This window comes from Galeopterus variegatus, unplaced genomic scaffold (genome assembly GCF_000696425.1).
Source record: "Galeopterus variegatus unplaced genomic scaffold, G_variegatus-3.0.2 Scaffold84, whole genome shotgun sequence".
In the NCBI taxonomy this organism is placed as follows: Eukaryota; Metazoa; Chordata; class Mammalia; order Dermoptera; family Cynocephalidae; genus Galeopterus; species Galeopterus variegatus.
In genome coordinates, this window is record NW_007726195.1 from 51,624 (window position 1) to 67,549 (window position 15,926).

The window sequence follows — 15,926 nt, forward strand, 5'->3', positions numbered from 1 at the left end:
ACACCTATAATAGTGATACTTTCTGATAGTGTGATTAAAGGTGATATCTTTTTTCCATTTACATGCTCATTATATCAAATTAACATCACAGGTATTTTTTAATGGTATTAAATTTTCTTCAGTAGCATTATTTTGTGGATGGAGAGTATTCGTATTCTTAGGCATTTAGGAAATTTCCAGTTATTGGTATGGACAATAATGTAGTTATTCATATAATTGGTTTTGTGTATTTTACTAGTATATATTCCCAGAAATGTAAGGAATGGGTCAGAGAGCTTGAACATATTAACGTCCGTTAACTCAGTTAAGTTGCTTCTCACAAGGTTTTTAAGTATGGTCCATTTTAAGATTATTTTCCAAATTTTGCTTCTTTATTCCATACCTTGAATAGTAAATTCTGTTTTTTGTTTTTTTTTTTTTTGTCTTTTTTGTCTTTTTCCGTGTCCGGCAACGGATCGCAACCCTCAGTGTTGCCCCCGTACCGGACCGGGGACCGGCAACGGGATCGCAACCCTCGGTGTTGCTCAGCCAGTGAATGGGAACCGGTCTGTATGTGGGATCCGAACCCTCGGCGGGAGCGCCACCGCGCTTCCCAAGCGGCGCACTATCCAGTGCGCCACCGGGCCGGCCCAGTAAATTCTGTTTTAACTAAATTAATTTCTAATTATCATATACATGCATTCATATGCATCTAAAATGTGATGTTGCATAATTTCCCACTGTTGTCCACATTGTTGATGATAAATCTGTCAGCCATTGAATGCAGTTAACAGGCAAAATACAAAATTGAAATTTCGTTTTCTTTCTGTTTGGTTGTAGTAAGACTCCATTTATATACATTTCTACCCTTATAGAGAAAAGGAAAATGAAAATAGTTTTGACTCCTGACTGGTTTACCAGTGTACCTCACTTAACCTAGTACTCAAAATGTATTAAATATAAGCAACTTACCACACATTCTGAAAATTATTTTCCAAAGGTAAATTGAATTTGCAATGTCTTTTTTCAGGATCCAGTGAAAGATGGTGAGGCAAAGATCAAGGCTGACTATGCACAACTTCTTGAAGATATGCAGAATGCATTCCGTAGTCTTGAAGATTAGTACTGTGATTTCTTTCCTCCTTTTCCTCAGCAAGCTCATATGTGTGTGTATTCCTAAATTTATCATCTCAAACCCTTTCCTTCTTTATTGTGCAGCTTTGAGACTAGTGCCTACGTATGTTGTCATTTGTTTCCCTGTTTATTTGGTAGGTCTTATATAAAACAAACATTCCTTTGTTCCAATGTATGAAGGGCCTCCTTGATCCTTTATCCAAAGTGGTGAATGTAGTAAATATGATATATAATGGCTACACTACTGTAAACTTGTATGTAGGGTGACAACGCTCCTTGTCCTAGGTTTGCCCTTTCCTTATCTTCATTAAATTGTAGACAGGGCTACTGCATGTGTTCTTTTTGCAATGGATTTGGAATGGAGGGCCAGTTTTGTATACCTTTTGACAGGTACTTTGTGAAATGACTCAGTATCTATGTGGTAAGATCATTTGCAGCTAAGTAACTGCTTTGCAGGAAATACTTACTTTTTAAAAACATGAATGATTAATGTTCCAATTATGCATTGCTTCCCTTAGTATAAATCAGGATATTTATGGGAAACTGTTAGGAACCATACTGTTTTTAAAACAGGCATTTGTGGGATTCAGCACAATATATGAATCAGTGTCCTCCAAAAAAGTGAGAAAAGAACCAGAAGGTCAAATTTAGATTACCATCATCTTGTTAAAGCATATTTTATTTCACTAGGAAAAATTCAGTATGAAGAACTATTATATACTGCATTACTAGGAAATTATTTATAAAATTACATATAAAACAATCACCAAAAACTTGATCCACGTCACACCCTCTTTCTTTTCCTCAAACATCTTAGAAGCCTAAACATCTAAGAATCATGTGGCAGTGTAATGGGCAGTAAAATGCCACAAGGGAGATATTTAGTAGTGGTTAAAGGCTGTTTGCACCTTTAAGGACCAGCTGGGCTATAGTGGTTCTTGGGGCCGGAGTGGCATTATGTTTTTACAGAATAATAACGTGTCACATGTTCACATGTTTGTTTGCTTGTTGAATTTTTGAACAACCAGTTTACCAATTATAGAAAATAATACTTTTACTTGGTTTCTCATTCACTGGTTCAGAAGGTTTCTCAGAATGTCTGTGGCCATAGCAGCATAACAGTTTCCATTCTATTTAATAGGGATGAAATTAATTCTTGTATTTGCTGATAACAGATTCTGGGTCTTATGAGAAAAAGACCATTTCATCTTGTCTTTTAAGTATATGTTTAAAAATAATAATTTTTGTGTTTGTATAATGCATACTGCAAAACAGCTCTGAGAGCAAGTTCTCCATTAAGTCTTCTGATTAATAGTGTGGGCACCATTGCTTCCTCTTTGGGAAGAGGAAAGGGTATGTGAACGTGTCTAACAATCTCAAATACCTATATGTAATAGCATAAAGTATTTGTTTTATGCCTTAGTATGCTATTGTTTCAATTTTTAGGTAATACATTCCTTTTGGTCTGTTAAGGAAAGATGCAATCCGTAGAGAATTCAGGTATAGTTTTGTTTAAATCTTTGCAGATTGCCTGTTTTTACAGTGGCCTGCTATTCAGAAAAGGTATTCTTCCATACAACTTTTTTTAACCTTTCAGAATATTGACAGATAAAATTATGCAGCCATTTATTGAGATGTGGACTTAATGGTGCTGCTTAATCAGTTTGCTTCCAATGTGGTCTCCTACCCAGAGGCCTTAAGACTAGTGGAAATCAAAAGAATTTCAAAAACTTTCTATTCCTACCTTAAACCTGCCAGCAAACTAGGATTGTGATAGTAATGAATGATATGATAAAGAAAGTTTGACCAAGTTTTTTTGTTGTTCTGAATTTGAAATGCGTGTTCTTGCTCCTTTCAAGAATGTTGATGTATGAGTGTGAAGATGCAGAGAAACTATGCTTAGATGTTCATCGTAAGTGTCACTTCACCCATGCACTATAGAATTTCAGATTGGTCACTGATCATATTTCTTTAGTAAGAATGTGTTAAAATTACAATGATCTTTTAAAAAGATGATGCAGTTCTATATTTATTGTGTTGTTCCTGGTCCTAAGTGGAGCCAGTTAAACAAGTTTCATATGTATTCTTCCAGTGTTAAATCCTACACCCTGTATCCTTTGGAAATTTCCTTCCATCCTGAAGAACGAATAGAACAGGCCATGTATACTGCCTCCTTATCCTTGAGATTTCACTTATCTTATGTTAAAAGTTGTGTATAATTGTTAAAATATATGAAAGAATAAAAAGTGGATTTAAATGAACATCTTTTTCTTTTCTTTTGTGGCAAGAGCTGCTAGAAGACATGCCACGTGGTAAGATCATTTGCAGCTAAGTAACTGCTTTGCAGGAAATACTTACTTTTTAAAAACATGAATGATTAATGTTCCAATTATGCATTGCTTCCCTTAGTATAAATCAGGATATTTATGGGAAACTGTTAGGAACCATACTGTTTTTAAAACAGGCATTTGTGCCAGTAAGGGGATCACAACCCTTGGCTTGGTGTCGCCCACACCGCGCTCAGCCAGTGAGCGTACCAGTCATCCTTATACAGGATCTGAACCTGCGGCAGGAGTGCCGCTGCACTCCCAAGCGCTGCACTCTCCCGAGTGCACCACGGGGCCGGCCCTTGGCATGACCTTTTTAATTTCTTATTTCTTCCTTTGTGTATAGATTGTTACTTAAAATCATGAAATTGAATCAGGGCCTTCACTATAGCCTGCAAGAAGTCCTATAACTGTATCCCACAATGGTTTGGAAATATAGTATACAGAATTTCATCCCATTCTGAATATTACTTTACATTGAAAAAGTGCATGATTTCTAAAAATCTACATTTAAATGAAAGGAGATTGGTGGTACTCATTTCAATTTTTGGCAAGTGAACTAAAGCCTTGTAATTCATGATTTTGCAAACCAAATGATTTGAGATACAATGTAGCAATGTAATACCATCCATTGCAGTAATCCAATATGTGACATAGGATATATTTTATTTCCTTAGATGTCTTTTTAACAATTTCCAAAAGATTGAAAAAGCAGTATAGAATGAAAAACTCTGTATTATTATTGAGTGATAAGTTTACGTAGAGAAATACTTAAAAATTCATACGAAGGCTTATTCATTACAGAGTGGGTAATTTTTAGTTCGTTAGGTAATAACCCAATATCTTCTGCATACTGGTTTTAATGTATTGCTGCAATATAAGAGCACAAAGAAGGGAACCAACTGTCTCAAGCAGGGTGTGATAAAATGCTGTTGAAGTTGTTCCGAGAGGTTAGTTTGATTCCCTCCCTTCGCTCCCGAAAGTTGGCTCTGAGACAAATATTTGAGTTTAGATAGTTTATTTGGGAGATGATCTTAAGAAACAACAGTAAGGGGGTAGAGAATCGAGATAGAATGGAAAAAAAGTGCTCATTATCAAGCAAGTTAACACTTTGGACTGTGCATTAATCCTGCTGGAGAGTTCTGGGAGCAAGTAAAGAGCACACATACTCAGTTATCCCACCTGGGTGCAGGAAACTACGATACTTCCACCAGGCATTTATTAACAGCCAGCTCCTGTCAATTTTCCATTGAAAGCTGTTTCCACAAAGATAGGGAGAGTTCATATCCAGCACATGCATGCAGGTAGATTAGGCACTGGCAAAAACAGAAACCCTCTACAGAGAAATTTAGATCCTGGCAGTTGGGAGGTTGGGCCAGTGTGCACTGAAATGGCAGTCATGCTGAAGAGATAAAGGTGGGACACTACTAGCAACTGCTTCAGGCTTCTTATGAACCCTGGAAAAAAAGAATCATTCGATCAGTAACTGAAAACCCATTGTTCTGCAAAATAAGGGAACTCCACATAAAAGGATAAGGGAGAAAAAAGGATTTGGGAGAAAAGATGTTAAAGAACAGAGAGAACACACACCAATTTTGGTTATAAGTATACAGACATGGAGTTTAAGGCCTGAAAATAAAGCAGCTTCTTATAATGGGGATTTTGATCATTTGTTCCAACCCCCGCAATATATAGAAGAGGAAATTGAAGTCCAGAGAGGTAACTGATTTGCCCAGTGTCACACAGCCACTTAATATCAGAATTCAGGGCTCTTGATTTCTAGTGTCTCTTCACACTATATTATACTGTATATTTTTTTCCCTGTGTATGTGCTTTTCATTCAGAACCTAGGAGTTGTGCTGAATAAATGTGAGGTAAAGTAACCAGAGGAAAAGTAGGGAGAAATTACTGGCTAGACAAGGTGGACATAGGTAGTGTGATGACTCACTGATTTTTAAGAAAGAAATTGGGATTGTGAAATTATTAGAGTTTGAGCCAGAGTTTAGAAGGATAAACCTAGAAATAGGTAAGAACCATTTTTACCAAAATTATATAGAGGTCTTTAAAGAGAGAGGGAACAAGAATATAAACAATTAGTAATAAATATCTCACAAAGGACCTGTATCCAGAATATATAAAGAAGTACAAATCAAATAAAAAATGCAGAGGTCTTAATAGATAAATGGATAAAAAGACTCACAGTCATCTCACAAAATGGCCAATTATATTTTTAAAAGTGCTCAGCTTCTAGTATCAGGGAAATGCAAATTAATACAATGTGATGCATCTTCATACCCACTAGGATGGCTAAAATGGAAAGGACAGAGAATACCAAGTGTTGGTGAGGATGTGGGGCAACTGGGACTGTCACACTTTTGGTGGGAGTGTAAACTTGTACAACTACCTTGGAGAACTCTTCTGATAGACTCTACAAAGTTGAATAAGGAATACCTAATGATCCAGGAATCCTATTCTTTGATCTGTACATAAAAGAAGTGCATACATATATGTCCACCAAAAGGCATGTACCAAAATGTTCAAAGCAGCACTATTTGTAATAGCCCCAAACTGGAAACTACATAAATGGTAGTTTGTAAGAATTGAAGTAAATTGTGAAATATTCATGCAATGAAATACTGTACAGAAACAAGAGTTAATGCAACATGCATGAATCTCACAAACAATGTTTACTTAAAGAGGCTAGACAAAAAATATATACAGTATGATTCCATTTATATAAAATTAAAAAATGTAAAACTAATCTATGGTGTTTAAGCAGCTATACATGGTGGAGAAGGGGATGTTAATAACAGGAGGGTGGCATAAGAGCGGGGATGTGGGGTATCGGTAATATTCTGGTTCTTGATGGGGTTCCTACTAACAGATGTGTTCACTTTGTAAAAATTTGCACACGTTTCAAACACTTCTGTATGTATGTCATACTTCAATAATAAGTTTTTAAAAGTCATGATATACTTAAGGGATTTCTATTTAAAGTAGTTTTTCACTAAGAAATATATATTGATGGTTTTAAAATATTTTTAGGTCTGACCTAATAATAAAATAATCTTGTTTTTGTGTGTTTGATTTTTAAACTTGCGCCTTTCTAGCAGTGGTGATAGATTTGAATTTCGCACTTCAGGAGCTTTTAATTTTCTTTGCAATCAACAGCTTGCTCTATCAGATAGCTGACCAGGATTTGTGGAATAGTCTGTTTCTGGAACAGAGTAAAGCTAACCAGACCACACAGTCATAGAATATATAAACTGCTGTGTTATTCACAGCGCTATAGCCAGTCACATTCAAATATGTATTCAGGTGTCCATGAATACATATCACAGCCCTCAAATCAGCAATGGATGACTGTTAAAAGCAGGTTTAATGTTTTAAATAATTATACATCTCAATCTGGTGCTTCCCAAATTTATCTGAATATGAGAAACATGGGATTGCATTGATAACACAGATTTTCAGGTCCTGCCCCAAAAAACTTAAATCGTAATCTCTAGTCTAGGTAAAGAGTACGGGAATTAATTTAACAAACATCCCAGGTAATTATAACCATGGGGCAAGTTTGGGAAACAAATATCTTTATTCAATGCAAGTGTTCTCCCAACTAGTTTTATCACAATCTCAGCATTGTAAGATTTCTTTTTTTTTTTTCTAAAAGATGACCGGTAAAGGGATCTCAACCCTTAGCTTGGTGTTGTCAGCACCACGCTCAGCCAGTGAGCCAACCGGCCATCCCTATATAGGATCCGAACCCATGGCCTTGGTGTTATCAGCACCGCACTCTCCCGAGTGAGCCACAGGGCCGGCCCATCAGCATTGTAAGATTTCGTTGAACAATTTATGCTTTGAGATGTCCCTTAGTATTGGCCTTAAACAGTGCTCTCCTGATGCAGATGTATTCTGACTCACTCAGACTCGGAATAGCCTGGCAGTGGGACAAAATTTTCTTAAATTGTTGTATTTAAGCAGTAATAGTTGTTATACCTATGAATTTCAAACAGGATCGAGGAGGTTTTAAAAAGGAATAAAAGTTTTGCAACATATTTAAATTTTGGCATACACAGGTTTAGTTTATGAATATAAAAGTATAATTTAGTTCCATTTTTTAAAAATAGCATTTCTCCTGGGATTCAAAATTCCTTTTTATTTAATCCATTAAGATATTTATTTTAGTTTGATTTTTAACTATCATCTGAATAGGTCTTGTATTGTTGCAACTTCCAAATAACTAGTACATTTAGCATTTACTTGATGACTTAAAATTGCACTAAGTGTATAAAAGCCCCAAATTGCCTTCAATCACATAAAATCGGATATGGCTGGCTGGTTAGCTCAGTTGGTTAGAACATGGTGCTGATAACACCAAGATCCAGGGTTTGATCCTTGTACCAGCCAGCTGCCAAAACAAAAACAAAATGTATTCATGGCCTTTATTTTTAAATTGCATTCTTTATTTTAAAGTATTTATAAAGCCCTTAAGACACATGCCCTTAAAAAAAAAAATAAGTGGTTTGGGACAGTATTTCCCTAAGCATGGTATGACAGTTTGGGTTCTTCTGACAGTTTGGGTTCTTCAGAAGGAGATGCTGAGATGGAGACTGAGTTGTTAATTATGAATCAACAATTTAGAAAGGAAGGGGGCAAAAGCAGGGCTGGGCAGAGAAGAAACAAAATGCAAAGCAGGCCTGACTTAGACTTGGCCAGTCCTAGTGGGAAGCTCTGGAATAAACATTGCCAGAGTTGACATGCGTCAGCCTACAATGGCCAGGTCTTTAAACCTCTGCCTCTCTTGACTCCCAGATTTAGGATGCCTGCGGGGATAAGACCTCAGATTAGGTGGCTCTCAACTTCTGCAGACCTGGAAGGAGCTAACAGCTGGAGGCTGTCTGCTGACCACAGTCCTCACAGCTGGGCAACAAGTCTTTCCTCAAAAGGAAATCTACATGATGCATCTCTGTGTCCATGAAATGGTCTTAGGAGAGAGACAGATGAATAGTATATTTTAATGTAGAGAGGCATACATTTAGAACTTCAAATCTATGATTTCAAGGATTTACCTAGGGAACAGGCCAAACTATAGAATTTTTTAAAGTGAATCATTTTTAAAGGAAAATAGTAAGTACATGAAATCACAGGAAGAAAGAAGATATGGCAAAAATCATGACGGTAATCTTTAAATGACAAATTTTAGCCACCTGCTTATAAGTTAAAAGCTGGACTGACTGTTTCAGCATTAGTTAAAATGTAAGTGCTTACTAAATACAGTTAGAAGGATCCCAGTTAAACGTTGGCCTGATTTTATATAGAAACTCCTTATCAAATGCAGAACTCTTCAGGGAGTGACTACTTCAAAATTAATAGAACGTATTTCTTTTCTTTTCTTTTTTTTTTTTAAAGATGACCGGTAAGGGGACCTTAACCCTTGACTTGGTGTTGTCAGCACCACGCTCACCCAGTGAGCTAACCGGCCATCCCTATGTGGGATCCGAACCCGTGGCCTTGGTGTTATCAGCCCCACACTCTCCCGAGTGAGCCACGGGCCGGCCCCTCTTGATATTTTGATCACATGATTGTTGCCTCGTCAAAAAATTAAAACTAAAAAAATAGAATAAACTGACAAGACACCATTTTAAATTCATTTCTTTCTTTGGTATTACTTTAATTAAAGTACTGCCAAGTAAGCTTTGAGGGTTCACTCGTATTATGCTCTTTTTTGATACTCAGGAGAATCTTTAACTATAACGAAATAAACAAATCCCTGTTATTTGTAAAGTTGCTTAAGTAAGAAATAGCACAGCTGCAAATGTACTTCTGCAGGTGCTTTATCTCTTTGTGGTGTCTTGTGCTTCCCAAAGGGAATTTTGCTTATGCCATATTGCCTGTATTTGAAGTCACATTACCCCAAATTCAGTGACCAATTTATTTGATCTTACCAGACATTAGATAAGTTTATTTATCTGTTTTTTTAATCTAACCACTAGACAACCAGGGAAGATTATAAATTTAGTTACAGTTCTTTGCCTATAGAAAATGACCTATGTCACAAGCAAGAGTCATCTATACCACATCCTCAAAATTTATTTTTGTGAAAAAATTAAGCTAATCCCTAGAAACTTCACAAACAGAAACACAAGCTATTGAGTCTATATTTTGAGCAGAAGGAAAACATGAGCCTTGATTTTAAAACAAATTGGGTTGAGGTGTAAGCAATATTTTGGGGGAGTGTGTGTGGCTGGTACAGGGATCCAAACCCCTGACCTTGGTGTTACAACACCATACTATGACCAGCTGAGCCCTCTAGAGCTTTTTAAAACACACCTGTTTTCATTACCATCCCCATCATCTCCTGAGAACTTTGTTCCAAAAATTATCTTGTATTTAAAATATCATCAATCACTTCTTTTCCAGTAGGCGCTTTCCTCTTTATCTAATACCAGGGACAAAATACCATGGTGGGTAAGAGCACGTGCTCTAAAATTAGACTGTCTAGTTTCAAATCTCACCTCTGGCTGTGTGACCTTGAGCAATCAACTTAACCTCTCAGTTTTCTCAACTGTCAAATAGGGATGATAAAAATACCTACCTGTTTTAGTTAGGATTAGGTTCAGCCTAAGTGAAAAAATTCAAAATAATTTGGTTAAAACAAGGTCGAAGTTTATTTATTTATTTATTTTAAATTTTATTTTATTTCGCCAATATACAATGTGGTTGATTATTATGGCCCCTTACCGAAACTGAAGTTTATTTCTTTCACATGAGTGTAAGCATTCCTGGACTGGTGAGGTGAACATGATCTTCGGGTACCCAAGTTTGTTTGTTCTTCTCTATCCTCAGCACATCTTTCATCCTCTAGTCTGTAGAGGAGGAAAAATATCTTTTTCTGTACCCATTCTAGGTTCATGGATGAGGGCCTGTAACAAAAGACAGATTAACAAGGGAAAAGCAAAAAAATGTATTTAGTACAAGTTTTCCATGACACAGGAGCCCTGACAAGTAAATGAAGACCAGAAAAAACAATTAAACCCATACATTTTTATGCTAGAATTGATTGAGTGGAGAAATATGATAGGAAAAAATATGACCTAATGGTAATAAATGGGGAAACTTAAAAGGCCTATTCATTCAGATTTTTCTCTGTGACCCTTTGTCTCCAGATATAGAGAGGCACCTCTCAAGTGAGGGTCTTATGACCTGCTTCAGAAGGTCAGAAAATCCTTCTGAGGTTTTATGGCCTGCTTTAGAGAGGAAGGTCAAGGGAAGGTCAGAAAGAACTTTCTGTGGTTTTCTCAAATTCCTTCAGCTTAAAATATTTTGAAGTAGTGTGTCCTGTACTCCATCAAGTCCAAAATGGCTGCTTTAGCTCCTGCCATCAAGACAACATACCACATTCCAATCATCAGGAAGAAGCAAAAGGGAAGAACATCTCTTTTCCCTTTAAGGATATTTCTACTAACATACAATTGGCCAGTGCTTAGTTACAAGGCCATACCTATCTGCAAAGGAAATATAGTCTTCATTCCAAGCAGCAACATACAAAGATAAAGATTAGGGTTTCTCAATGATAGTGGCTTCACCCCAAGGGGTGTTTTGGAAATTTATGAAGGTTTTAAAATTTGTCACAATGAAGGCCGGCCCGTGGCTCACTCGGTAACACCAAGGCCCCGGGTTCGGATCCTATATAGGGATGGCCGGTTTGCTCACTGTCTGAGCGTGGTGCTGACAACACCAAGCCAAGGGTTGAGATCCCCTTACCGGTCATCCGTTTTAAAAAAAAATAAAATAAAATAAAATTTGTCACAATGAATGTGTGTGTGTGTGTGTGTGCCTGCGTGTGTGTGTGTGTGTTTGTGTGCATGCATGCGTGTGTGTGTGTTGGGTAGGGATTTCTTTGCCAGTGATATTTAGTGGGCAGGGTCAGGAATGCTAGATATTTTGAAATGTGAAAGAATGAAGAATGATCCTGGAACCTGCATGAATTTCACATCCTGCTAGACATACTCATAGGTTAAATACTTGTTTATAGTTATGCCTACAACCGAACCCCATATTGAATATGAACATGCAGTATTTTTTGCATGGTGTTAATATACCCCAAATTTTTCAGGAATGCAAATAATATGCATATTAAGGGAAGTCTATATCTTGTTTTGGGGGGCAATCATTCAAGAGTTGTTCACCAGTTTGGAAAATGGTATCATTGATCATAGTATTTCAGTCGCCTTTTCAACACACCTGTGAGTTTACATTGGCTATTAGGTTCATGATGATTCTAACTATAGATGTAAGTATCTGACTACTTAGTTATGTTTTCTAATGTAGAAATACCTGCACATTTGTTACCAGAGCCAAGTCCATCTGCTCCTAGTACAACAAGCCAATAAGTTGAGAGCAAGGTGTTGAGACAAGGAAAAAGGGTTTATTTGAAAAGCTGGCTTACCGAGAAGATGGGAGAATGAAGTCCACAGACCACCTTTCAAGTCTTGGTCAGGCAGGGAATTTAAATAGGAGGGAAGAGGGGAAAGGACTTCTGCAAGTTAGCTGGCTGGGTTTAATCATCACATGCAGAGTTAGCAAGTCCGTCTTTGGCCACTTATCTTGAAACTAATCATACTGTTCCAGATTGTGTCTGTATTAGTCCATTTCTGTTGCTCATAACAAAATACACAGAACTGGGCAATTTATAAAGAAAAGAACATTTATTTCTTACAGTTTCTGAGTGTGGGAAGTCCAAAGTGCAAGGAACACATCTGGTGGTGGTGACAGTGACTCAGGGCTCTCACATTGCAAGATGGTGGAAGCAGAGAGAGCAGGGAGAGAGTAACCTCTTCATTCACTCTCTTTCTAAAGCCCTCAGAACATGCCCATGACCACCATATTTAATCCATTCTCTACTGTGTGGTCCAACAATCCAATCACCTCTTCAAGGCCTCTCCTTTCAATGACCATAATAGGATTTCCCACCCTCTTAACAGTCACAGTGGGGGCTAAGTTTCTAATACCTAAAACTTGAGGAACACAATTCAAGCTTCAGTGAGTTTTGGAGGAACATAATTCAATCCACTACAGTGTCTCAAGGTTGCTTTCTTGGTTCTGTGGTCAGGGTCAATTCCCAGATTTAGCACCCCCGTAAGGTCTCAGTTCCCGGAATCTACAGCTTGTGGCGCATATGGCCAGCTCAGCCACCACAGGGTACCCAGCCGCCTGCCCACTCCCTGCTCCTGGAATCTAAACACATGATAAAGACTAGCTCTTATGGGCTGTTTTTCCTGTTCCCACATGCAGACCAAACAGTTCTACACGTAGGCATATGGGTTTTCAAATGCAGTCAGTGCTGTTTCATATTCATATATTGAAATGCATATTATTTTATGACAAAGTACTTTTCCTTTTATTTCTTCCTTATATTAGAGTTGAAAAATTATGATTATAAAAAATTATGTGTGCATAAATTATCAATTTCATTTCTGGATAATAAAAAGGACATTAAAAATATTTGTTATCAAAATTAGGCATTGGGTTGACATACACGTAATTATAGTTCCACTGGAGGGAGGGCAGAAAAATATGAAGAAATAATAGCAGAAAAATTTCAAATTGATAAAAATTTAAAGTTCACACATTCAAGAAGTTCAATGAAACATAGCCAGGATGAACACATACACAAACACACAGCACAACTACACCAAGGCACGTTATAATCAAGTTGCTGAAAACCAATTAAATAGAAAACCTTAAAGGTAACTAAAGAAAAAAAAACCATATTACACACAAATTAACAAAGATAAGGATAACCTCAGCTTTCTTACAAAATCTATGTAAGCCAGAAGATAATACAATATTTTTAATGTGCTGAAGAAAAGAAAAATACCCTGTCAACCTGTAATTCTATATCCAGCCAAACTATCCTTCAAAAATGAAGGCAGAGTAAAGACTTTTCCACCAATCAAAAGTTAAGAAAATACATCATCAGCACAACTGCTCTACAAGAAATACTAAAAGAAGTCATTTAGACAAAATAAAAATGATGCTACATGGAGAATTGTATTCTCATACAAGAATAAATAGCACTGGAAATTATAAATATGTAGGCAATTATAAAGAAAATTTTATCATTTTAAATTTTCTTTAAAAGATAATTGTTTAAAACAAAAACGTGACTGTTGTTACGACTGAGGAAGCTATATTTAATTTTTAATTAACTACAAGGTATCAGGGACTTCAACTAGTAACCAAAAGCTAGCTTTTTATTATTAGGAAATTGTTGATAATTTTAATGTTTTAAACTTCCTAGCTAACATTTATTGAATGACATATAGTAAACATTTAATAATTGGCAGCAATTATTTCTATTATGCATTATTTTTTTAATTTAAAAAAATATATAGAAGAGTATGTAAAACGTATTTGTACAGTTTACCCAATAACTATAAGACAAACTCCCATGCAAGCAACCATCACCCAAGAAAAGAGAACAGTACAATAACCTAGAAGTCCTACCCATTCCCCACTTGGTATCTTCCTTCCACCACTCGAAAGTAACCATTACATTGATTTCTTATAATAATTTCATTGCTTCATTTATTGCTTTACCACCTAGGTATAAATACTAAGCAACGTAGTTTTTTTGCCCATTTAAAAAACTTTGTATTAATGGAATCATTCTGTATATATTCTTTTATGACTTTGGTTCAACATTGCATTTGTGAGATTCATATAGGTTATGTGTGCAGCAATTGCAACTCTTTCATTCTCATTGCTGTACAGTATTCTATTGTACAAAAACATACCACAATTTATTTTTACATTCTACTCTTCACTGACATTTGTGTTGCTTCCAGTTTTTGCATATTATCAACAGTGCTGCAACGGACATTTAAAGAAATTTTAATTGTGCATATTTGTGGAATACAGTGCATTGTTTCAATACATGCATGTATTGTACAATGATTCACTTAGGGTAGATAGCATATCCATCACCTACACATTTCTCTTTTTGTGGTGATTACAGTCAAGATCCTCCTTTTTAGCTCTTAAGAAATATTATTAGCTCTAGTCAGCCTAAAACATCAGAACTTAATTCTTTCTATTTATCTGTAACTTTGTACCTGTAATCTACCTCTTCCTCTTTCACCTGCTCCCCTTCCCTTCCTGGCCTCTGGTAACCATTATTCTACTCTCTACTCTTATGAAAACCATTTTTTTTTTAGATTCCACATATGAGTGAGGTCATGTAGAATTTGTCTTTTTGTGCCTGGCTTACTTCACTTAACTCCCCTTCCTGGCCTCTGGTAACCATTATTCTACTCTCTACTCTTATGAAAACCATTTTTTTTTAGATTCCACATATGAGTGAGGTCATGTAGAATTTGTCTTTTTGTGCCTGGCTTACTTCACTTAACTAGATGGTCTCCAGTTCCATCCATGTTGCTGCAAATGACAAGATTTCATTATATATATATATATATATATAGCGGAATAGTATTCCATTGTGTATATATACCACAGTTTGTTTTTTTATCCATTTACATGTTGATGGGCATTTAGGTTGATTCCATCTCTTGGCTATTGTGAATAGTTTTGCAATGAATATGCGAGTGCAGGTGTCTCTTTGACATATGCCTTCGTTTCCTTTGGGTATATATCCAGTAATTTATACCCAAAGGGATTGCTGGGCCATAAGGTAGTTCTATTTTTAGTTTTTTGAGGAACATCCATACCATTTTCCATAGTGGCTGTATTAATTTACATTCTCACCAACAATGTATGAGAGTTCCCTTTTCTCCACATCCTGGCCAGCATTGGTTTCTTTTCTGTATTTTTCATAATAGCCATTCTAACTGGAGTGAAATGATATCTCATTGTGGTTTTAATTTGCATTTCCCTGATGATTAGTGATGTTGAGCATTTTCTCATGTGCTTATTGTCCATTTGTATGTTTTCTTTTAAGAAAGGTTTGCTCAGGTCCTTTGACCTTTTTCTAACTCAGTTATTTGTTTTTTGCTGTTGAGTCGTTTGAGTTCCTTGTACATTCTGGATATTAGCCCCTTGTCAGATGCATAGTTTGCAAAATATTTTTTTTCCATTCTGTGGGTTATCTCTTCACTCTATTGTGTCCTTTACAGCACAGAAGCTTTTTAGTTTGATGTAGTCCCGTTTTCTACTTTTGCTTTAGCTGCCTGTGTGTAAAGGACATTTTTGTACGTGTCTCTCCATAATTGAATTCAAGTGTTTTCCTACAGAATATGTCAGAGATGTAATTGCTAGGTTGTAGGTGTACCATGTATGAATATCTTTAAAACTTTATTAGAAAAACACCAAATTGTTTCTTTAAGCCGTTGCACTAATCTGCCCTCAAACCAGCAATGTATGAGAGGTTTGTTGCTCTGTATTCTTGACAATTATTAACAAATTTTTAATTCTTGCTAATCTGGCAGGTGTTTATTAATATCTCACTGTGATATTATATTGCATTTA

General features: G+C 36.3%; 1 protein-coding gene across 3 annotated transcripts in view; it reads left to right on the top strand.

Moving 5' to 3' along the window:
• The window catches only part of ATP6V1A (ATPase, H+ transporting, lysosomal 70kDa, V1 subunit A), a 50,914-nt gene extending 47,540 nt beyond the window's left edge, over positions 1 to 3,374 (top strand). For all 3 annotated transcript variants that reach the window (XM_008580111.1, XM_008580103.1, XM_008580097.1), the window contains exon 15: positions 1,010 to 3,374. In XM_008580111.1, coding sequence (XP_008578333.1) covers positions 1,010 to 1,102 — 93 coding nt within the window. In that variant the 3' untranslated portion in view covers positions 1,103 to 3,374. The remainder of the gene's footprint in view (positions 1 to 1,009) is intronic.
• The last annotated feature ends 12,552 nt before the right edge of the window (positions 3,375 to 15,926 follow it).